This window comes from Seriola dumerili, unplaced genomic scaffold (genome assembly GCF_002260705.1).
Source record: "Seriola dumerili isolate Sdu_G_001 unplaced genomic scaffold, Sdu_1.0 BDQW01000866.1, whole genome shotgun sequence".
Lineage (NCBI taxonomy): Eukaryota > Metazoa > Chordata > Actinopteri > Carangiformes > Carangidae > Seriola > Seriola dumerili.
The window spans coordinates 277,299-300,977 of NW_019175121.1; the positions used below are offsets into that span (position 1 = coordinate 277,299).

The 23,679-nt window shown below is 45.4% G+C and overlaps 2 protein-coding genes across 4 annotated transcripts in view; one reads left to right on the forward strand and one right to left on the reverse strand.

The window, feature by feature from the left end:
- ccdc180 (coiled-coil domain containing 180) overlaps positions 1-13,839 on the forward strand; it is a 17,654-nt gene extending 3,815 nt beyond the window's left edge. The window contains exons 10-34 of the mRNA XM_022766567.1: positions 1,078-1,166; positions 3,569-3,688; positions 3,827-4,000; positions 4,080-4,195; positions 4,318-4,444; positions 5,451-5,632; positions 5,816-5,985; positions 6,115-6,295; positions 6,371-6,517; positions 6,590-6,734; positions 7,826-7,942; positions 8,087-8,164; positions 8,634-8,828; positions 8,987-9,186; positions 9,271-9,320; positions 9,803-9,860; positions 9,956-10,033; positions 11,562-11,628; positions 11,796-11,931; positions 12,206-12,366; positions 12,436-12,561; positions 12,662-12,758; positions 12,876-12,969; positions 13,082-13,235; positions 13,446-13,839. Of these exons, the coding sequence (XP_022622288.1) occupies positions 1,078-1,166; positions 3,569-3,688; positions 3,827-4,000; positions 4,080-4,195; positions 4,318-4,444; positions 5,451-5,632; positions 5,816-5,985; positions 6,115-6,295; positions 6,371-6,517; positions 6,590-6,734; positions 7,826-7,942; positions 8,087-8,164; positions 8,634-8,828; positions 8,987-9,186; positions 9,271-9,320; positions 9,803-9,860; positions 9,956-10,033; positions 11,562-11,628; positions 11,796-11,931; positions 12,206-12,366; positions 12,436-12,561; positions 12,662-12,758; positions 12,876-12,969; positions 13,082-13,235; positions 13,446-13,574 (3,191 nt within the window). The 3' untranslated portion in view covers positions 13,575-13,839. The remainder of the gene's footprint in view (positions 1-1,077; positions 1,167-3,568; positions 3,689-3,826; positions 4,001-4,079; positions 4,196-4,317; positions 4,445-5,450; positions 5,633-5,815; positions 5,986-6,114; positions 6,296-6,370; positions 6,518-6,589; positions 6,735-7,825; positions 7,943-8,086; positions 8,165-8,633; positions 8,829-8,986; positions 9,187-9,270; positions 9,321-9,802; positions 9,861-9,955; positions 10,034-11,561; positions 11,629-11,795; positions 11,932-12,205; positions 12,367-12,435; positions 12,562-12,661; positions 12,759-12,875; positions 12,970-13,081; positions 13,236-13,445) is intronic.
- Positions 13,840-16,154: 2,315 nt separating this feature from the next.
- sdccag3 (serologically defined colon cancer antigen 3) lies at positions 16,155-23,566 on the reverse strand. 3 transcript variants are annotated; one of them, XM_022766542.1, is made up of 10 exons: positions 23,424-23,566; positions 22,635-22,756; positions 22,466-22,561; positions 22,260-22,375; positions 21,635-21,764; positions 17,297-17,370; positions 17,084-17,195; positions 16,673-16,735; positions 16,418-16,557; positions 16,155-16,338 (listed from the first exon to the last, which is right to left on the reverse strand). In XM_022766542.1, exons 1-10 carry the CDS (start codon positions 23,464-23,466, stop codon positions 16,248-16,250), a joined length of 987 nt encoding a protein of 328 aa, XP_022622263.1. In that variant the 5' UTR covers positions 23,467-23,566; the 3' UTR covers positions 16,155-16,247. The 3 variants fall into 3 exon arrangements, with proteins under 3 accessions (XP_022622263.1, XP_022622262.1, XP_022622264.1); XM_022766541.1 differs by having other exon boundaries at positions 21,626-21,764; positions 23,424-23,564; XM_022766543.1 differs by having other exon boundaries at positions 16,248-16,338; positions 16,418-16,579; positions 21,626-21,764; positions 23,424-23,565.
- Positions 23,567-23,679: the final 113 nt, after the last annotated feature.

Consider the following 23,679-nt stretch of genomic DNA (forward strand, 5'->3'; position numbering starts at 1 on the left):
TCCTGACATGTTCTTCCATTCATGTTCTCCGCACTGTCTCCCCACACATTTTCCCCACAATGTTTCGCATCAATGTTCTTCCATCATGTTCTCCATCATGTTCTCCTCTTCCTCCACAATGTTCCGCATCATTCTCCATCATGTTCTCCATTTCTATCATGTTCTCCAGTCATGATTTCCCACATGTTCCCCACATGTTCTCCATCATGTTTCTCCATCAGTTTTCCATCATGTCCCACGATGTTCCCACATGTTCTCACATGTTCCCATTCGCCACATGTTCCCACATGTTCTCCATCATGTTCCTCCATCATGTTCCAACATGTTCTCCATCATGTTCTCATCATGTTCTCCATCATGTTCTCCCACATGTTCCCACATGTTCTCCGACAGCTCCGATCATGTTCTCGCCATCATGTTCTCATCATGTTCTCCTATCATGTTCTCCATCCATGTTCCTACACATGTTCTCCATACATGTTCTCGTTCCCCACATGTTTCCATCAGTCCATCATGTTCCTGGTCCCCACTGCGACATGTTCCCCCTGTCCCATCATGCTATCATCTATCGTCTCCACATGTTCTCCTGCCCACAGTCTCATCATGTTGTTCTCCATCATGTTCCTCCCACATTCCCATGTTCTCCATCATGTTCTCCATCATGTTCTCACATCCATCATGGTTCCTCCATCATGTTCTCCATCTCCCATTCATGTTCTCCACATGTCTCAGATGTTCGTCCATGCACGTTCTCCATCAACATATATTCCATCATCGTTTTGACCTTTGACTGGCTCTCTTTAATGACCTCCTCTTCTTCAGTGGTTTAATGGCAGCGACTGAAGACTCAGCTCCACCTGCTGTTTATCTTCCATCAACACAAGAACACATGAAATGTGTCTGGCAAGTTCTCACTGTGTGGTGTGTGTGTGTGTGTGTGGTGTGTGTGTGTGTTGTGTGTGTGTGGTGTGTGTGTGGTGTGTGTGTGTGTGTGTTCGTGTGTGTGTGTGCTGTGTGTGTGTTGTGTGTGTGTGTCGTGTGTGTGTTGTGTTTGTGTGTGTGTGTTTAAGAGGATAGACAGTCTTCATGCTGACCTCCTCCATCAGCTCCGTTGTTGTTATGAACAGACATGGCAGGATCAACTGGCTGAGGTGCGGCATTGTCAGGTGAGTACAGACTGAACTCACTGTCACCATGGTTACGACAGTGTCTGTCACTGGATGAGCAGCATGTCCATATAGACATACGTATATTATGATATAAAGCGTATTAATACATGGTGTTAAAATACAGCATTTGCAAACTGCATTTGAACCACGTTTGTCTTTTAAACTGAGACTGGAGGACGTTCAGACAGGAGGGTAAACAGGGTCACACCTGAAAACAGGTTGACCAGCACACAGGTGAAGGAGTCCAGCTCCATCACAGATCCTCCAATACAAGTGACAGTCGTTCAGTCACATCTCTACTGAAGTACTGGATTTAAAAGTACTGCAGTATTCACAGTACATTTATGTTGTATTGTTCCACATTTACAGAACCAGGTGACTGACTGATGACTGACTGACTGACTGACTACTGACTGACTGACTGATGACTGACTGATGACTGACTGACTGATGACTGACTGACTGACTGACTGACTGATGACTGACTGACTGACTGACTGACTGATGACTGACTGACTGACTGACTGACTGATGACTGACTGACTGACTGACTGACTGATGACTGACTGACTGACTGACTGACTGATGACTGACTGACTGACTGACTGACTGATGACTGACTGACTGACTGACTGACTGATGACTGACTGACTGACTGACTGACTGATGACTGACTGACTGACTGACTGACTGATGACTGACTGACTGACTGACTGACTGATGACTGACTGACTGACTGACTGACTGATGACTGACTGACTGACTGACTGACTGATGACTGACTGACTGACTGACTGACTGATGACTGACTGACTGACTGACTGACTGATGACTGACTGACTGACTGACTGACTGATGACTGACTGACTGACTGACTGACTGATGACTGACTGACTGACTGACTGACTGATGACTGACTGACTGATGACTGACCAACTGAAAACTGACTGACTGACTGACTGACTGATGAATGACCAACTGAAAACTGACTGACTGACTGATGACTGACTGACTGACTGATGACTGACTGATGACTGACTGATGACTGACTACTGACTGACTGACTGATGACTGACTGACTGATGACTGACTGACTGATGACTGACTACTGACTGACTGACTGACTACTGACTGACTGACTGACTGATGACTGACTACTGACTGATGACTGACTGACTGATGACTGACTACTGACTGACTGACTGACTACTGACTGACTGATGACTAACTACTGACTGACTGACTGACTGATGACTGACTGACTGATGACTGACTACTGACTGACTGACTGACTGATGACTGACCAACTGAAAGCTGACTGACTGACTGACTGACTGATGACTGATTGATGACTGACTGACTGATGACTGACCAACTGAAAACTGACTGACTGATGACTGACTACTGACTGACTGACTGACTACTGACTGACTGACTGATGACTGACTACTGACTGACTGATGACTAACTACTGACTGACTGACTGACTGATGACTGACTGACTGATGACTGACTACTGACTGACTGACTGACTGATGACTGACTACTGACTGACTGATGACTGACTACTGACTGACTGATGACTGACCAACTGAAAACTGACTGAAGACTGACTGATGACTGACTGATGACTGACTGACTGATGACTGACTGACTGACTGACTGACTGACTGACTGATGACTGACTACTGACTGACTGATGACTGACTACTGACTGACTGATGACTGACCAACTGAAAACTGACTGAAGACTGACTACTGACTGACTGACTGACTGATGACTGACCAACTGAAAACTGACTGATGACTGACTGATGACTGACTGATGACTGACTGACTGATGACTGACTGACTGACTGACTGACTGACTGACTGATGACTGACTACTGACTGACTGATGACTGACCAACTGAAAACTGACTGACTGATGATTGACTGAAGACTGACTACTGACTGATGACTGACCGACTACTGACTGACTGATCGTTAGGACACTGACAGGTTCAAACATGGCTGACAGTGGAAGAGTTGCTGTGATTGGTTTATGGTCTATAACATTTTCAAAATAAAATAAAATTCATTCACTGAATGAGTCCTTCATAGAAATGTAGTCAAGTCAAAAGGACAATATTTGTCTTGAGTGACGGGTCCTTAAAACTGAGGTCATTTCCACTTTTACCAGCTCAAATCAAAAAACATCACCAGGTGAGATCACACTCACTCATTCTCTGTCCGCAGTCACAGGTGATGCTCTTCTGTCTGACGCTTCATGATCAGGTGGTTTACACCTGTACAGTGATGCTGCTGGGTCAGCTTGTCTTGGGGTTCTCTGGCACCTGGACTCTGACACACCTGCTCTCAGGTGTGAGGACTGACTGTTGTCATGTTTCCTCCTGCAGGAGGCGCTCTCAGCTCTACAGCTGTCAGAGGAGGAGGTGAACGACGTTGTGAGCTCTCAGCTCCTCGCTCTGATTGGACGAAGTCAGAGTCAGGATGAAGAGCGACTGTCTGCGTTAGATGTCAGTCTCATAATCATTAAAGATGATCACAGCTGTAATTAATCCTCCGTCAAGGTTCTGATGTTCATGTTCTAATGTCTGTATGTCTCTCTGTGTTTGTCTGTCTCTTTACCTGTCTGTCCATCTACCTGTCTACAGGTGTGCTGTGACTCTGTGGCCTGTCATGCTCTCAGCCTCACCAGGTGTGTGTTTGTTGTGATACGAGGAGCGACGTTGCTATGGGAGACGCACAGCAGCAGGTTAGAGAGCAGAGAAAAAGAAATGCAGCAACACCTGGACAACCTCCGACACTCACAGCAGCAACACATACAGGTGAGTCAGTCTCTCATGGAGTGAGCATCTGTCAGCAAGTAGGAGTATCTCCCATGATGCTTTGCTGTGGTGTTGTCAGAGGAAGAAGGTGCGTCTGGATGACCTGTTGGCTGGACTCCGTCAGGAGAGCAGTGAGGACACCCTGAAGACGTCTCTGGACAAAACTGTCCTGTACCTGCAGGACGTCAAACACAGGTATGGGAGGACGCATGCTAATGCTAATGCTAATGTTTATGCTAATGATAATATTAATACTAATGTTAATCTTAATGCTAATGTTAATGCTAATTACTGTGTGTGTGTGTGTGTGCTTGCAGCTGCAGACAGTGTGTCTCTGATCAGTGGGAGGTGTTGGAGCATCTCCCCTCTGTCTTTCTGGAGGAGCTCCTCTCCTACAGCAGCAGCCTCAGCTCATTCTACCGACTCAAATATACCTATGCACCGGTAACCATGGCAACCACTCCTCAGACACACCCACACCTGCTGGTAACCATAGCATAACCAACCCCACCCCACTGGTAATAGGGATTAGATTTGTTTTACTGAAACACACAACTTAAGTGATTCAGATTTTAACTTGATGTCACTGAACGCAGCGTGCTGATTGAACACAGAAACTCACTGATCAATAACCTGATCAATACCTGTCATCAGTAAAGCATCAGCCCAGTGTGTGCAGATTTTAGATTCAATCTAAAGTCAAAACTCTATCTAGAAAACATCTTCCTCATCCTCATCCTCACCCTCATCCTCAGAGTCCAGAAGAACTGCAGAACCTCCACCTGTCAACCACCAACCTGGGTCAGTCTGTCTGAAACTCACTGATCAATAACCTGATCAATACCTGTCATCAGTAAAGCATCAGCCCAGTGTGTGCAGATTTTAGATTCAATCTAAAGTCAAAACTCTATCTAGAAAACATCTTCCTCATCCTCATCCTCACCCTCATCCTCAGAGTCCAGAAGAACTGCAGAACCTCCACCTGTCAACCACCAACCTGGGTCAGTCTGTCTGTCTGTCTGTTTGTCTGCCTGTCTGTCTGTCTGTCTGTCTGTCTGTCTGTCTGTCTGTCTGTCTGTCTGTCTGTCTGTCTGTCTGCCTGTCTGTCTGTTTGTCTGTCTGTCTGTCTACGTGTCTACTTGTCTGTCTCTGTCTGCCTATCTGTCTGTCTCTCTGTCTGTCTGTCTGTCTGTGTGTACATGGTTTAAATAAGAAACTGTTTGTTTGTTTGTTTGTTTGTTTCCGTAGAGACCAGGGGGGAGTTTGAAATACAGAAACCAGAGGAAATGACAGATAATCATCCTATCAGCTTTCAGAATGATGTTGACCCCGCCCAGTCCTCTCAGGATTGGCTGAAGGAGGTGAAGCTCTGATCAGTGACAACGACAACCTCTTATTGGTCCAGACAAAATGTTAATGTGTGTGTGTGTGTGTGTGTGTGTGTTTGTAGGCGGAGTACTCTCTGCTGGATCTCTGTGACATCAGCAGCTATGTCAAGTTTATATCGTCAAAGGGCGTGACCTATACTGGCCCCGCCTTCAGTTGCCCAGCCCCCGACCTGCCGGACGACCTGGAGCAAAAAACACACCTGAGCCTGTTTCCTGTGGAGCTGCTCACACACACACTGAGCAGGTACACACACAAACTCACACACACACACACACACACACACACACACACACACACACACACACACACACACACACACACACACACACACACCACAGGTACACACGCAGGTACACACAAAAGCAACACATGCCAACTGAGGAGCACTCTCCATGGCTGACTGTGTGTGTGTGTGTGTGTGTCCAGGACTCGGACCCTGTTCCTGGATCACCTGGAGCAGCATTTCTGTGACGTCCTCAGCTCCTCCTTTGCCATGGTAACAGACAGGAAAGAGGCGGTGTCTTTGGAGCAAGAGCTCCAACTGCAGCAGCTGGACTCCCAGCACATCCAGACCCACATATACCAACCCCGCCTGGGTAACACACACACATACACACACACACACACACGCACACACACACACACACAGAGTCACAGTGGTGTGTGGAGGAGAGTTGTGTGAAGTGTTTGAATGTAAATGTGTGTCTGTGTGTGTTTGTGTGTAGCTGAGCTGCAGCTCCACCAGCGATATGTGGAGGTTCACTGTGAGGAGGTGCTGGACGTGTTGACTTCCTGCAGGACGGAGCTGCAGCACCTGCAGACCTCCATCAGCAGGAGGAACCTGGAGTTCACCGTCACTCTGTCCAACATGGAGGACGGCGTCCGGACGGCTAGCAGCAGCCAACGGTAACAGCTTATCTGTGGTCAGCTGACTGAGTGTAAACACTGAGGACTGCTGTCACAGTGTGTGTGTCTCTGCAGGCTAGAGGCTGTAAGCTCCTCCCTGCAGGACTGTGTGGATCAACACGTCAAAGACACCCAGAGCTGTCAGACCAGCTTCAGACAGACAGTGCAGATCCGACTGGAGGGGGTCAGACAAAGAACGACACAGCTCCTCAGCTCCTTCAGGTAACAGCTGGAACACCTGCAGGACTCACCTGAGCCACAGACACAGTGATGATGATGTTTGTCCTGCTGCAGGTTGTTCAGTGAAGGAGGAGATTTCTCTCCTCATGAGGTGAAGGTGTTGAAGAGGAGGTTGACGGAGGAGACCAAACACATCAATGTGACAGAGGAGTCCATCTGCTCTGAGCTGGACAGGTTCGAGTCCAGGAGTCTACAGCAGGTATGATGTCTACTGTTGTTCTACTGAGGAAACAGGACAAACACCTGAACTCAGTGTTACGGCTGGCTCAAACACCGAACATAATAATGGACACCACACCAGTCGGAAGGTACTGCATATGAATTTATTACAGTAACTGAAGGACAATGCAGGACTAAAGGGAGACCAGATACCTAGCACCTGAAAGGTGGAGAGAGAGCGAGCTGAACAAAGAGGACCTGCCTATATAGACTCAGCCCACTAATCAGCACAGGTGTCTGCCAAACAGATGATCAACCTAAAAGGATCAACAGGAAACACCAAAATAAAACAGGATGTAACAACAGTCAGAGCGACGGCCGTTTTGTTTTTAGGTTGTCCGTCCGTCTCATTCTCGTAGATATGATATCTCAGTAACACCTTGACAGACACAAACATTCACCTGGACTCAGGAATGAACTGATTAGAGTTTGGTGGTCAAAGGTCAAAGGTCAAGGGTCATGCTGACCTCACGTTCTTTGAATGCAATATCTCAGAAAAGCCCAGACACTGTGCCATGAATCACAAATTCAAACACAATTTAACTCATATGTCTGTAAGGTAAAAATTAGGTGATGACTTTTATATCCAAAGGGTCAAAGGTCAACTTACCCGTGACATAATGTTCTGCAAAAACATTTCTGGCCATTATTCAATGCTGTGACGTGGCTGGATGGCGGAGGCACACGACTGTGAGCCTTTAGAAAATATATAAATGTAATTCATCATTGTCATTAGCAACTATTGATAATATGAGTAATAATATAAGTCCACGCGCAGGTATCTTTCACTTACATCGGGTATAACAGGAATAACTTCATAGACATTCATAGACACTTCATATGTTTTCCAAAATCAATGAGAAATCGTGTTGAATAATCCTGATCTCAATATTGATTGAAATAATCATGAGTAAGATTTTTTTGGCATAATGGAGCAACTCTAGTTTAGACTAAAACAAAATGCACCAAACGTCCTCTGTCCATCTGTGTGAGTGTCTCCTGCAGTGTGGACACCTGTGTGCAGCTCTGTTGTTGACATCAGGCTTCATTAAGCTCGTGCTCCTCCTCCAGGTGAAGGAGGTGTCGGGGAGGTTTGAGGAGAAACTCTCCTTCATGAAGTCTGAGGTGACATTCATGGAGAAGATCCAGAGAGTGATCAACAGCTCCCAGGTTCACATCAAGGCTGAGGTACCGGTCTGTCTGTCTGTCTGTTCACCTGTCTGTCTTGCTGTGTATCTACCTGTCTGTCTGACTGTCTGTCTGTGTATCTACCTGTCTGTCTGTCTGACTGTCTGTCTGTGTAACTACCTGTCTGTCTGTTTGTCACCTCAGGCAGCCTTCAGTAACCAGCAGCAGATAGTGATCAGTAGCAGGTTGGAGGAAGTGAAGAAGATGATGGAGAACACACAGGTACACACAAGTACACACAGGTACTCAGGTATACTCAGGTACACACAAGTACACACAGGTACTCAGGTATACTCAGGTACACACAGGTACACAGGTACTCAGGTACACACAGGTACTCAGGTATACTCAGGTACACACAAGTACACACAGGTACTCAGGTACACACAGGTACACACAAGTACACACAGGTACTCAGGTACACACAGGTACACACAAGTACACACAGGTACTCAGGTATACTCAGGTACACACAGGTACACACAGGTACACAGGTACTCAGGTATACTCAGGTACACTCAGGTGTACACACAGGTACACACAGGTACTCAGGTACACACAGGTACTCAGTAGTACTACTGTAGAACATGCACCTAGATAGTTCTTAGTACTACTCCTTCACCACTGTATTAAACAAATATTAAACAAGGTACCTGTCTGTCTCTCCACCTGTCTGTCTGTCTGTCTGCAGGTGTCTCCAGACCAGGTGTGTTCTGTCCTGTCTTCAGTCAATGAGGCCTTGATGAAGCGCTGTCAGTATCTGGACTTTGGACTGGTAGGTCTCCTCTTGTATCTGGTCCACATTTACTCTCTGCTGTCTACCTGGTTTTGTCTGGACCACCACCTGTCTGTAGCTCCTGTCCACCTGGACTACTTCCTGTTTAACTGAATGACCACCTGTCTTTCTGGACCCCCCCATCCCCACTCTTGGACTGGACTACAACCTACCTGGATCTGGACTACCTGTGGTCTATTTGTACTTCCTGTTCTGGACTACCTGTTCAGAACCTGGAGCTCATGTGTTCCTGTTGATGTCGTGTACTTTCTGTCCACCTGGGTCACAACCAGTGTGTTGTCTTTGTGTTGTGGACCCCCCCACCGCAGGAGGGCCTCACTTTGTCAGCTCGTTCTAAGTCCAGGAAGGAGGTCAGGTCTGCCCCACCTGCTGGTCTACTGGAGGTGAGCAGGACAGGTGTGGACCTCCTTGATGACCCTGTTGTGGACATCATCAAGTCCCTGAACAGGTACTGAACCCATTGAGGAACAGCTGGAGACTTACCGTTATGATGATGATGATGATGATGATGATGATGATCTTCCTCCCTCAGGTTCTGTGTGATCCAGGAGGGTCCAGCAGAGACATCAAGACCAGCTGCTGGTAAACAACATCTGTCTGACTGATCTGTACCTGGTCCACACCTGGAGGTGATCTGGATCCAGATTGTAAATGATCCCATCTTCTGTGGGGGATCTGAACACAGTGTGAGCCAGACCACCTCCAGAAGTGGTCCAGCAGATCCGACCTTGTTCTGGTCTCATTAACACGTCTCCTCTGGACACAGTTTAGCTTCACTAACAACAGTCAGGACGGCCACAGGTAAAACTCACCTGTACAGGTGAGGGTCAGTCAGAGAAATGAGCTGGAGTTGTTGTCTTCAAGTACAATGGGGGAGGGGTGGAGCTCCACGCAGACTGGTACCTAGAGCTCAATGCATCATGGGAGTCCCCCCAGCAGTCTAGGTCTATAGCAGCAGTCTAGAGTCCAGCAGGGACCTGGTCTCTGTTTGAGTCCAGCAGGGACCTGGTCTCTCCTCTGACTCCTGGTCTCCTCTCTAATAAAAACAGTCTGTGTGTCTGCAGCTCAGAGTCCAGTCCACCGTCCTCAACTGAGATCTGCTGAGTCTGTCAGTGCACTGAGGTACACACACACACACACACTCTGGATAGTGGTCTTCAGAGCCAGGTTCATCACTCACTGTAAGATAAAGCTTCTGTGTCCTGTGTGTGGGTCAGGGGGGGCTGCAGGTCCATCAGGGCCGACAGGAGGTTCCAGGTTTTTGGACCCAAACCAGAAACAGAACAGAACACACAGTAAGTCCACCCTGATGGTCTGATGTGGTCTGATTGTCTGGTGGTCTGATGTGGTCTGATGTGGTCTGATGGAGTCTGGTGGTCTGATGTGGTCTGATGGGGTCTGATGGGGTCTGATATGGTCTGATTGTCTGATGGTCTGATGTGGGCTGATGTGGTCTGATGGGCTGATGTGGTCTGATGTGGTCTGATGGAGTCTGGTGGTCTGATGTGGTCTGATGGGGTCTGATGGGGTCTGATATGGTCTGATTGTCTGATGGTCTGATGTGGGCTGATGTGGTCTGATGGGCTGATGTGGTCTGATGTGGTCTGATGGAGTCTGGTGGTCTGATGTGGTCTGATGGGGTCTGATGGGGTCTGATATGGTCTGATTGTCTGATGGTCTGATGTGGGCTGATGTGGTCTGATGGGCTGATGTGGTCTGATGTGGTCTGATGGAGTCTGGTGGTCTGATGTGGTCTGATGGGGTCTGATGGGGTCTGATATGGTCTGATTGTCTGATGGTCTGATGTGGGCTGATGTGGTCTGATGGGCTGATGTGGTCTGATGTGGTCTGATGGAGTCTGGTGGTCTGATGTGGTCTGATGGGGTCTGATGGGGTCTGATATGGTCTGATTGTCTGATGGTCTGATGTGGGCTGATGTGGTCTGATGGGCTGATGTGGTCTGATGTGGTCTGATGGAGTCTGGTGGTCTGATGTGGTCTGATGGGGTCTGATGGGGTCTGATATGGTCTGATTGTCTGATGGTCTGATGTGGGCTGATGTGGTCTGATGGGCTGATGTGGTCTGATGTGGTCTGATGGAGTCTGGTGGTCTGATGTGGTCTGATGGGGTCTGATGGGGTCTGATATGGTCTGATTGTCTGATGGTCTGATGTGGGCTGATGTGGTCTGATGGGCTGATGTGGTCTGATGTGGTCTGATGGAGTCTGGTGGTCTGATGTGGTCTGATGGGGTCTGATGGGGTCTGATATGGTCTGATTGTCTGATGGTCTGATGTGGGCTGATGTGGTCTGATGGGCTGATGTGGTCTGATGTGGTCTGATGGAGTCTGGTGGTCTGATGTGGTCTGATGGGGTCTGATGGGGTCTGATATGGTCTGATTGTCTGATGGTCTGATGTGGGCTGATGTGGTCTGATGGGCTGATGTGGTCTGATGTGGTCTGATGGAGTCTGGTGGTCTGATGTGGTCTGATGGGGTCTGATGGGGTCTGATATGGTCTGATTGTCTGATGGTCTGATGTGGGCTGATGTGGTCTGATGGGCTGATGTGGTCTGATGTGGTCTGATGGAGTCTGGTGGTCTGATGTGGTCTGATGGGGTCTGATGGGGTCTGATATGGTCTGATTGTCTGATGGTCTGATGTGGGCTGATGTGGTCTGATGGGCTGATGTGGTCTGATGTGGTCTGATGGAGTCTGGTGGTCTGATGTGGTCTGATGAGGTCTGATGTGGTCTGGTGGCCTGATGGTCTGATGTGGTCTGATGTGGTCTGGTGGTCTGATGGAGGACGTCTGTGTGTGTTTCAGCTCCTTCAGCTCCACAGTGAACTCAGTGCTGTGGAAGACCAATGACGTCCTGCTGTTGGCTGCAGAGGTAAGGGGCGGGACACTTAAAACACCTGCTAGCCTAGCATCAATAAGCTACAAGCGACCCACAATGCACCTGACCTGTGCGTGTGTGTGGGGGGGGGGGGCTTCGCAGTGAATCAGGTTAGATTCTCTCAGGTGTGAAGGACTCTAACAAGGCGTCTCCCCCCTCAGGACTTTTACCGCCGCGAGTGTCTTGGCAGGTTCCAGCTGCTTCCTGATTCTCTGGACCAATGGGCTGACAGCATGCAGCGAAGGCTGCTGGGATACCAGGAGCAGGCCAGGAGGCTTCTGAGCACCAGCAGAGAGGGTACGTCTGTGAGGACCTCCACTGGTCTCGACCTGTCTTACTCTCTACCTGTCTCTCTCTCTGTCTGTCTTTCTACCTGTCTGTCTCTCTACCTGCCTGCCTGTCTCTCTCTCTCTCTACCTGTCTTACTCTCTACCTGTCTCTTTCTCTACCTGCCTGTCTCTCTCTCTCTGTCTGTCTCTCTACCTGTCTTACTGTCTACCTGTCTCTCTCTCTACCTGCCTGTCTCTCTACCTGCCTGCCTGTCTCTCTCTTCTACCTGTCTGTCTCTCAGACCTGGTGGACCAGCTGTCTGTGTTGGACGGCCTGCTTCATTCGTTCCCTGCAGTGTTGATCAGTAACTATGAGCAACAGCAGGAGGCGGAGCTCAGAGAGGAGGTGGGCGGAGTGAGAAGGAAGCTGGAGGAGATTCTGACAGCCAGCGAGCAGGAGAAGGTGAGTACCTGAGGACATGAGGACTGAGGTGTGTCCAGGTGAGTCTCCTGACTCTGTCTCTGTCCTCAGACTGTCAACTTGCATCAGCTGCGAGTGTCAGTGGGGGGGGGCAAGCTGCAAACAGTGATCAGCAGAGAGGAGGGGAGACAGGAGAGGCTGCACAGCGCCGTCTGCTGCTCACACCTGGAACTACAGGTACAGGAGGAGGAGTCACACCTGTAACATCTGTTCCTGTCAGAGTCACACCTGTAACATCTGTGTGTGTGTATGTGTGTGTGTGTGTTTGTGTGTGCAGGAGTGTGTGCGAGTCCGGGGGGAGGAGTTTGTGACATTACTGGCGTCTTTGACGGAGAAGCTGCTCTGTCAGCTGGACGACCTGCTCACACCTGCAGGTAACCGCTCACCTTTGACCTTTGACTGTGATCTGGATCCTGCAGTCGGGTTTCTATCTGTGACTTCGACACCTTTGGCCTCATGTCATTCAGTTTTCATTTTTTCTGTTTCCATAGAAACCAAGGCAGCGTCCCACCAGCACTCTGAAGACAGCACTCTTACCATGGAGACAGGAACAGACCCAGGACAGAGATCCTGCACAGGAAACAGGTAACCAGACCTGCTGACCCACCTGTGACATCAGAGGAGACAGCCGATATTCAGCCAAATATTTATCAAATAATTCCGTGTGTGTGTGTGTGTGTGTGTGTGTGTGTGTCAGGACCTGGTCTGGGATTTCGTACCTGACCCCACCCACCAACATCACTGATGACCTGTCATCCTCTGTTACCACAGCAACAACAGCTTCCATCACCGCAACCAGTTGCACCCTGGGACATCTGACTGTTATAGAACAGAGAGACAAAGCTGTGAAGGTACACACACACACACACACACACACACACAGACACAGACACACACACACACACACACAGACACACACACACACACACACACAAAAGATAAAATTATGTATCTGATTCACATTGTGTGTGTGTGTGTGTGTGTGTGTCTGTGTGTGTGTGTGTGTGTGTGTGTGTGTGTGTGTGTGTGTGTGTGTGTGTGTCTGTGTGTGTGTGTGTCAGCGATTTGAACAGCTGTTCAGGTCGGAGTTGCTACGTTCAGATGATGACAAACGAAACCAACTGAGGAAAATACAGAACTGGAACACACACTGGAGACAAGAGATACACTCTCTGAAACACACACACTGACACATAACGGCTGCAGCTGATTGGCTGTTTGCTGTGTAACCTGTGATGTCACCAACTGTTCTGATGTTTGATAATAAACGACAAGAAAAAGAGTGTCCTGTAGGTGGTGTTTATTTGTCGTTCCACTCGTCATCAGCGAGGAGAGCAGGAGGAGGAGAACAGAAGTGTGTACACGGAGCAGCATGCTCATTTGTGCGGTATCATGCAGTAAGGTCGTCCTCTGATCAAAATCATCTTCATTCTCCCGGGTCGCTCCATATCCACTCTGCTCAGCTGTTTATGGAAGCCGGTCATTCACCCACAACCCAGCAGGAAAAACCAGGACTGGCATATGAGACTGACTGGACTGGACGCCCTGACTGACTGACTGTAAGTCTAACCTCGTTGGTTACTATTTTTGAACTGAACTTTGCTTACATTTATGAACTGAACTGAACTTAATTTTCCTTTTTCTTTCCTTTGAGAAGATTTATCTGAACTAAAAAACTGTGGAGGAAAACCCATAGCGGAATTTTGAGTTGGATTTTTTTTTGTTCTATGGACTTTGGGACTGGGAGGTCTTGGGTATTTCTGTGAAAGTCTTTAAATATATGAATATATTGGTTTTACACTAAGATTTTGTGTTTGTGTTGTTCTTGATGGGTTGAGTATGGTCATTCAGTGTGTCAGGTGTACATTTTGATTGGTGTGCATCCTTGTGAGGTTTGATTTAAATATTTTTTTTAAACTGCAAACGAAACCAAACTTGACTGACTGATCTTAAATACCAAGAGAGAGACCTGGCTGGCACCCCTAAAAAAAAATTTAAAAAAATTTAACTTCAAGTCAAGCTGTCACAATCTGATGGTCTTTTACCGTGACTCTATGTCCAACTGTTGGTTGGTTTCCTGTTTTATTTTGAAATCACTGGCATTGTGTGTCTCATGGTAGTTTTACTTCCTGTCTTTGTCCTGTTTCCCTCCTTTGTGATTGTCTGCCCTGCCCTCATGTGTTTCACCTGTGTTCAGTCACCTGTGTGTATTTAGTCTCTGTGTCTCATGGTCAGTGTCTCTCAGTGGGACAGAGACAACATGAGTAAACATGTATGGATGTGAAGTAAACAATTACCCTATTAGGAAAAGTATGAAACAGTTAAAGGTTAAAAGAAAGAATTCCTTAAGAATTATCTGTTTTGATCATCTCTCTTTTCATCAATAAGTAATACTGTTTGAACCACCTGACTCCAGAACCTTCTTCACATATGATGAAATACTGTGACACGTAAAGAAGTCTTAATATGGGAGGTAGATATACAACCTTTATGTTTTACTATACTAAACTAACTTTTTATGACGCTTTTGTAATGTTTTTGATGCTTTAAATAAATTAAACATTTTATGCCTGACTTTTTTTTTTTTGTTTTTATAAAATTTTTGATGCCTTACTGTCCCCTGACATTTTCATGACTTTTTTGAAGCCTTACTATATTATGACATTTTCATGGCGTTTTTGTATCTTTAATCTCTTTCTATACTATAACATTTTTTCTACCTTACTATACTATTACTTTTTTATGACATTTTTATGATGATTTTATGAAATCTTTGATCCCGTACTATTTTATGACTTTTTATGCCTCATTATACTATAACTTCATATGGCTTACTATGCTTTGACTTTTTATGGCTTTTTATGCCTTACTATACTATGTCGTTTTTATTACTTTTTATTCCCGTGCTGCCTTTAAGTTAAGTTAATAAATAATTTCAATAAGTTAAAGATTATAAGAGTTTAAAAAAAGTGGGTTTCATAAGTTAAAAGGTTAAAAACAATTGATTCATCTGTATTAGTTCATGTTCTGTGCTGCCACCTGCTGGTCACAGATTAGTCTGTAGTCAAGCACATGCTTGCTCGATGCATGTATCTGTTGGAGGCTTCTCTGTCACGCTTCTGCCTTGGAAATCATGTGTCTGTGAGTAGTATATGTAGATTACTGCTACATTCTTGTATTCTTAAAGTATTTACATATTGTAGAGTTTTATCGGGTTAGTTAAACATGTGCTCTGCTAATTTGCAGCAGCTAGCTCTGTTGACAATTGGCTTGTGGGTTGTAGCTATTGTGGTAGTTAAGCTATTTTCCACACAGTACAGTGCCTGTTTTGACATTGTTAAAGCGTGTGTTTATAATATGTCAATTCTACATGTGCATGGAACATTTTGTGTACTGATTTATGTTTTATCTCTGTAATGTTTCAGTTTTACAAACAAAGCAAATGTGGAAATGAGTTTTCAGTAAAAAAAACAAGAAAAGTCAAGCCTTGTGTGTTATTGGAGGACTTCTAAATGTTAACTGGCTGTCTAGCTTTGCATAAGTGAACGCACTGCAAGGTCAGTACAATTCCCTACTAGTACGTTTTTTTGACTGTTTATGCCTTACTATACTAATGAACACTGTTCATTACAAAGAGAAATGTATGAAATCATAACCATTTATTTATGTTTTCTGAATTCATTTCAGAATGTCTGTGTTCAGGTTGTCCATTCAGAGAGCAGATTTTGTACATGAAAATGCTGTTTTAAATAAAAAACAGTAAACTGTGATTAAACAAAGTAATTTATTATAAAACAGGGTGAACACATGAACAACAATCCCTCCTTGTCTGAGGGTCCAGAACAGAAACAGTCCAGAAGATTTCAGGTCTGTGAGTCCACGTTGGAGATCTTATCAATGGACTGAAGCAGATGAGAAACCAAACTTAGAGTCTCTGCTTCCCCCAACAGCTGACTGCAGACAGGTAAGAGACAGACAGGTCAGAGAGAGATAGACACATCTGTAGTCTACCTGTCTGAAAGCACGTACTAACCGGATGGAGGAGTGGGCGTGGCTTGCTGTCTTCTTCAGGTACTCAGACGCCACATGTGCGTTTTGTCTCATCGTCATGATGACCTGAGACTCTGCCGCCTTCAGACTGTCGTTCTCTGACCGCAGAGAGTCCACCTCCACCTGAGACACAGTACACACAGGTCTGTACACACGTTATTTTTCAATCAGCTGTGACTCACCTGATTGAGTGAGTGATGATCAGCTGATCGATCATCACATAAACTCTCTGACTCACCTGCAGCTGCTGCAGCTCCACCTTCAGTTTGGAAACACTGTTCTCTGCTTTCACCGCTCGCTTCTGTCAGACAGACAGGTGAGAGACAGACAGGTCAGAGAAAGAGAGGTCACAGAGACAGACAGGTCAGAGAGAGAGACAGGTCAGAGAGACAGACATGTTTCTTTAGCCAGACAAGCTGAAAGCGGAAACAGGTGTGTCCTGCCTAGAGGGCTAACTTTTTCACTGTTGCTTGGCAACACTGTCAGCTGTTCTGGGACTGAGGTCATCATTCTCAATTTAAATCTTAAATATCAAACATGTTGATGTCATCAGGACGAGTCTGTGACCCCTCTCATTACAGATGATCTGAACTAAACATCCGGATCAGACATCTGGATCAAGCATCTGGACCACCAGGCAACATGGTACCGTCATCAGGTGGAGGTTCTGCTCCACAGAGTGAACCATGCTCTCCAGGTCCTGAGCCTCCTTCTCCTCCTGATGCCTCCTGTGGAGCAGCTCCTCAGAGAGTTCCACAACCCTGACGGGGGGGGGGGGCAGCACAGACACAGAGGCATGATGGGTAAATACTCTGTCTCCTACTGGTCAGGTGGTGCTGTTTTGTGATTGGTCGGTGCTCACCTGCGTTCTTTAGCGTCTGATCTCCTTTGCAGCTCCCTGATGGTTCTCCTCAACAACATGTTCTCCTCCTTCAGCTGAGACACAGTCAGAATCAGCTGTTCACATCATCATCATCACTATCATCACCATCATCATCACTATCATGATGATCATCATCACCATCATGATCATCATCATCATCACCATCATCACCATCATCACTATCATCACCATCATCATCACTATCATGATCATCATAACCATCATCACTATCATCATCACCATCATCACTATCATCATCATCACCATCATCACTATCATCATCAGCATCACTATCATCATCAGCATCACTATCATCATCAGCATCACTATCATCATCAGCATCACTATCATCATCAGCATCACTATCATCATCAGCATCACTATCATCATCAGCATCACTATCATCATCAGCATCACTATCATCATCAGCATCACTATCATCATCAGCATCACTATCATCATCAGCATCACTATCATCATCAGCATCACTATCATCATCAGCATCACTATCATCATCAGCATCACTATCATCATCAGCATCACTATCATCATCAGCATCACTATCATCATCAGCATCACTATCATCATCAGCATCACTATCATCATCAGCATCACTATCATCATCAGCATCACTATCATCATCAGCATCACTATCATCATCAGCATCACTATCATCATCAGCATCACTATCATCATCAGCATCACTATCATCATCAGCATCACTATCATCATCAGCATCACTATCATCATCAGCATCACTATCATCATCAGCATCACTATCATCATCAGCATCACTATCATCATCAGCATCACTATCATCATCAGCATCACTATCATCATCAGCATCACTATCATCATCAGCATCACTATCATCATCAGCATCACTATCATCATCAGCATCACTATCATCATCAGCATCACTATCATCATCAGCATCACTATCATCATCAGCATCACTATCATCATCAGCATCACTATCATCATCAGCATCACTATCATCATCAGCATCACTATCATCATCAGCATCACTATCATCATCAGCATCACTATCATCATCAGCATCACTATCATCATCAGCATCACTATCATCATCAGCATCACTATCATCATCAGCATCACTATCATCATCAGCATCACTATCATCATCAGCATCACTATCATCATCAGCATCACTATCATCATCAGCATCACTATCATCATCAGCATCACTATCATCATCAGCATCACTATCATCATCAGCATCACTATCATCATCAGCATCACTATCATCATCAGCATCACTATCATCATCAGCATCACTATCATCATCAGCATCACTATCATCATCAGCATCACTATCATCATCAGCATCACTATCATCATCAGCATCACTATCATCATCAGCATCACTATCATCATCAGCATCACTATCATCATCAGCATCACTATCATCATCAGCATCACTATCATCATCAGCATCACTATCATCATCAGCATCACTATCATCATCAGCATCACTATCATCATCAGCATCACTATCATCATCAGCATCACTATCATCATCAGCATCACTATCATCATCAGCATCACTATCATCATCAGCATCACTATCATCATCAGCATCACTATCATCATCAGCATCACTATCATCATCAGCATCACTATCATCATCAGCATCACTATCATCATCAGCATCACTATCATCATCAGCATCACTATCATCATCAGCATCACTATCATCATCAGCATCACTATCATCATCAGCATCACTATCATCATCAGCATCACTATCATCATCAGCATCACTATCATCATCAGCATCACTATCATCATCAGCATCACTATCATCATCAGCATCACTATCATCATCAGCATCACTATCATCATCAGCATCACTATCATCATCAGCATCACTATCATCATCAGCATCACTATCATCATCAGCATCACTATCATCATCAGCATCACTATCATCATCAGCATCACTATCATCATCAGCATCACTATCATCATCAGCATCACTATCATCATCAGCATCACTATCATCATCAGCATCACTATCATCATCAGCATCACTATCATCATCAGCATCACTATCATCATCAGCATCACTATCATCATCAGCATCACTATCATCATCAGCATCACTATCATCATCAGCATCACTATCATCATCAGCATCACTATCATCATCAGCATCACTATCATCATCAGCATCACTATCATCATCAGCATCACTATCATCATCAGCATCACTATCATCATCAGCATCACTATCATCATCAGCATCACTATCATCATCAGCATCACTATCATCATCAGCATCACTATCATCATCAGCATCACTATCATCATCAGCATCACTATCATCATCAGCATCACTATCATCATCAGCATCACTATCATCATCAGCATCACTATCATCATCAGCATCACTATCATCATCAGCATCACTATCATCATCAGCATCACTATCATCATCAGCATCACTATCATCATCAGCATCACTATCATCATCAGCATCACTATCATCATCAGCATCACTATCATCATCAGCATCACTATCATCATCAGCATCACTATCATCATCAGCATCACTATCATCATCAGCATCACTATCATCATCAGCATCACTATCATCATCAGCATCACTATCATCATCAGCATCACTATCATCATCAGCATCACTATCATCATCAGCATCACTATCATCATCAGCATCACTATCATCATCAGCATCACTATCATCATCAGCATCACTATCATCATCAGCATCACTATCATCATCAGCATCACTATCATCATCAGCATCACTATCATCATCAGCATCACTATCATCATCAGCATCACTATCATCATCAGCATCACTATCATCATCAGCATCACTATCATCATCAGCATCACTATCATCATCAGCATCACTATCATCATCAGCATCACTATCATCATCAGCATCACTATCATCATCAGCATCACTATCATCATCAGCATCACTATCATCATCAGCATCACTATCATCATCAGCATCACTATCATCATCAGCATCACTATCATCATCAGCATCACTATCATCATCAGCATCACTATCATCATCAGCATCACTATCATCATCAGCATCACTATCATCATCAGCATCACTATCATCATCAGCATCACTATCATCATCAGCATCACTATCATCATCAGCATCACTATCATCATCAGCATCACTATCATCATCAGCATCACTATCATCATCAGCATCACTATCATCATCAGCATCACTATCATCATCAGCATCACTATCATCATCAGCATCACTATCATCATCAGCATCACTATCATCATCAGCATCACTATCATCATCAGCATCACTATCATCATCAGCATCACTATCATCATCAGCATCACTATCATCATCAGCATCACTATCATCATCAGCATCACTATCATCATCAGCATCACTATCATCATCAGCATCACTATCATCATCAGCATCACTATCATCATCAGCATCACTATCATCATCAGCATCACTATCATCATCAGCATCACTATCATCATCAGCATCACTATCATCATCAGCATCACTATCATCATCAGCATCACTATCATCATCAGCATCACTATCATCATCAGCATCACTATCATCATCAGCATCACTATCATCATCAGCATCACTATCATCATCAGCATCACTATCATCATCAGCATCACTATCATCATCAGCATCACTATCATCATCAGCATCACTATCATCATCAGCATCACTATCATCATCAGCATCACTATCATCATCAGCATCACTATCATCATCAGCATCACTATCATCATCAGCATCACTATCATCATCAGCATCACTATCATCATCAGCATCACTATCATCATCAGCATCACTATCATCATCAGCATCACTATCATCATCAGCATCACTATCATCATCAGCATCACTATCATCATCAGCATCACTATCATCATCAGCATCACTATCATCATCAGCATCACTATCATCATCAGCATCACTATCATCATCAGCATCACTATCATCATCAGCATCACTATCATCATCAGCATCACTATCATCATCAGCATCACTATCATCATCAGCATCACTATCATCATCACTATCATGATCATCATAACCATCATCATCACTATCATCATCATAAGATTTAAAAAAGGATTTAAAGTCTGCTCTCCCAGGTTCCCTGAACTACACTCTGATTAATGTTTTGTTTCTAAACATTCTTTCATAGTTTTCTCTGTTCCTCCATAAACACAAGAAGAACAAACAGAGAAGCTGGTGTGTGTGTGTGTGTGTGTGTGTGTGTGTGTGTGTGTGTGTGTTACCTGTTGTACCTGGCTGCTCCTCCCACTCTTCCTCCTGCAGGAGGTGGCAGGTTCTGCCATAGAGGTCTCATCGTCTCCTTCATAGTTCTCTCCTCCTCCTCCTCCTCCTCTCTGCTGGACTTCAGGTTTTGAGGAGAATCTGTTTTGATGAAAACGTTAAAACATTTTTTATTATCATTTTTATTATTATTATTTTCATATCTGGTTTGACATTTTAATTCATTCAGATGATTTAAACTCAGTGTTCAGTTTATTAGGAACAGCCACATCAACCTGAGTGACAATGTTCAGACTGTGTGTTATACTGGACACGCTGAGGTGAAGACCAGTCTGCAGACCTGGTCTGGATTTACCTGTCCCCTTTGTTTCAGGTCTAATAAATAAAACACTAAATCCATGAAGCTGAAGCCACTGTGAGGCATTCAATTTTGTTTGGTTTTCACACACTTGAGTATTTGGTAATTACAATAAAGACATGAACACAGCACGAGGAGACAGTGTGTCAGTGTAACATCCTGTCAGCGCCTCCTGCAGGCAGCACAGTCCACTACAGTCTCCCAGAGCAGGAACGTCACTGAGTCTCCTCCTCTCCTGGGACAAACCATCCAATCAGTGATGAGCAGACAGAACTCACCTGGTCTCCTCCTCTTCATCTTCATCCTCCTCCTCCTCCTCCTCCTCTGTACAGAGGGAGGAGGTGCTGTCCACACCTGACTGGAAGCCCCGCCCCCACCCCTCCTCCTCCTCATCCTGATTGGACAGACAGCGTCAGTAATGATTCACAGAGTTCACATGTCATTACTTCCTGTTCTCATAACGTCAATGATGATGTCACTCTACCTGTGGTGCCAGGGAGGGCTCAGAGAAGAAACAGGTCTGGACGTCAGGGTCCAAGGTCAAGTTCCTGACATCAAACACCCTCTGAGAGCTGCTGGACTACAGACACAGTCAGTCAGTCAGTCACACTGATGTCATGTTCTTCTTCTGCTGCAGACTCTGGTCTTCATACCTGGCCCTGTGTCTGCTCCTCCTGGTGCTCCGGCTCCGGCTCCTGATGTGGATCCTGGTTCTTCCAGCGAAGAAACTCTCTGAAGGAGAACGGGTTCAGCTCCTGATCCTCCACCTCCTCATCTGAAGAATAAGAACAGAGAGGAGTCAGTGCAGACTGTTCTGCTTCACCTGGATGCTTCTCTGCAGGTCTTCAGGTTCTCCCAGTAGACCAGCACTGGACTGGTCTGTTAGCTGCAGGTCTGTTAGCTGCAGGTCTGTTAGCTGTAGGTCTGTTAGCTGCAGGTCTGTTAGCTGCAAGTCATCCTCTTACTATAAACTAGTAACTAAAACTCAGTAACTAGTAACTTTAATAGCAGGAGCTGAGCGCGGAGCAGACAACCGTATAAAGACACCTGTGACCAGGTGAAGTCAGCTCATCATAGGAAGTAAAACAAACATCTGAGTTTCTGTCCCATGTTCTCTTCATCACATCTAACATCAACACTGAGACATGTAACAGACAGATGACCTTTGACCTCTGTGAGCCATCAGCTGGACTCTGATGACGCCGTACAGATGTTGTGTTGTTGACCTGTCCTCGTGTTGTCCAGGTGTCTGACTGTGGACAAATCTCTGTCAGTCTGGACTCACACCAGTGTCATGCCTGATCAGAAAACTTTTCCACTAACAGCAAACTGTGACGTCACCTCAGGATCAGGAAGTGGTTCCAGCTCGATTGTGATGTTTTATATCCAGATACAGAATCTGGATCTGATCTGAACCTGGACCAGCTGCTGACTGGACTCACCGTCTGCGATGATCAGGGTCTTTGAACTCCTCTGTCTGGACATGATGACCCGCAGGTGGACAGTCACGTCCTCGTCACATCATCGATCCTCTCGTCCTCTCGATCCCGCCGTGTCTCTCCTGCTGGAGAAAACCAGACCCGGAAACAAAGCAGATCGCTCCACACTCATGTGATCCGTCTTATAACTTCTCACTGGCTGGGGCCGTCACGTGACATAAAAGTAAAATCCGGTAGACGGAAAAACGTTTCCTTCACG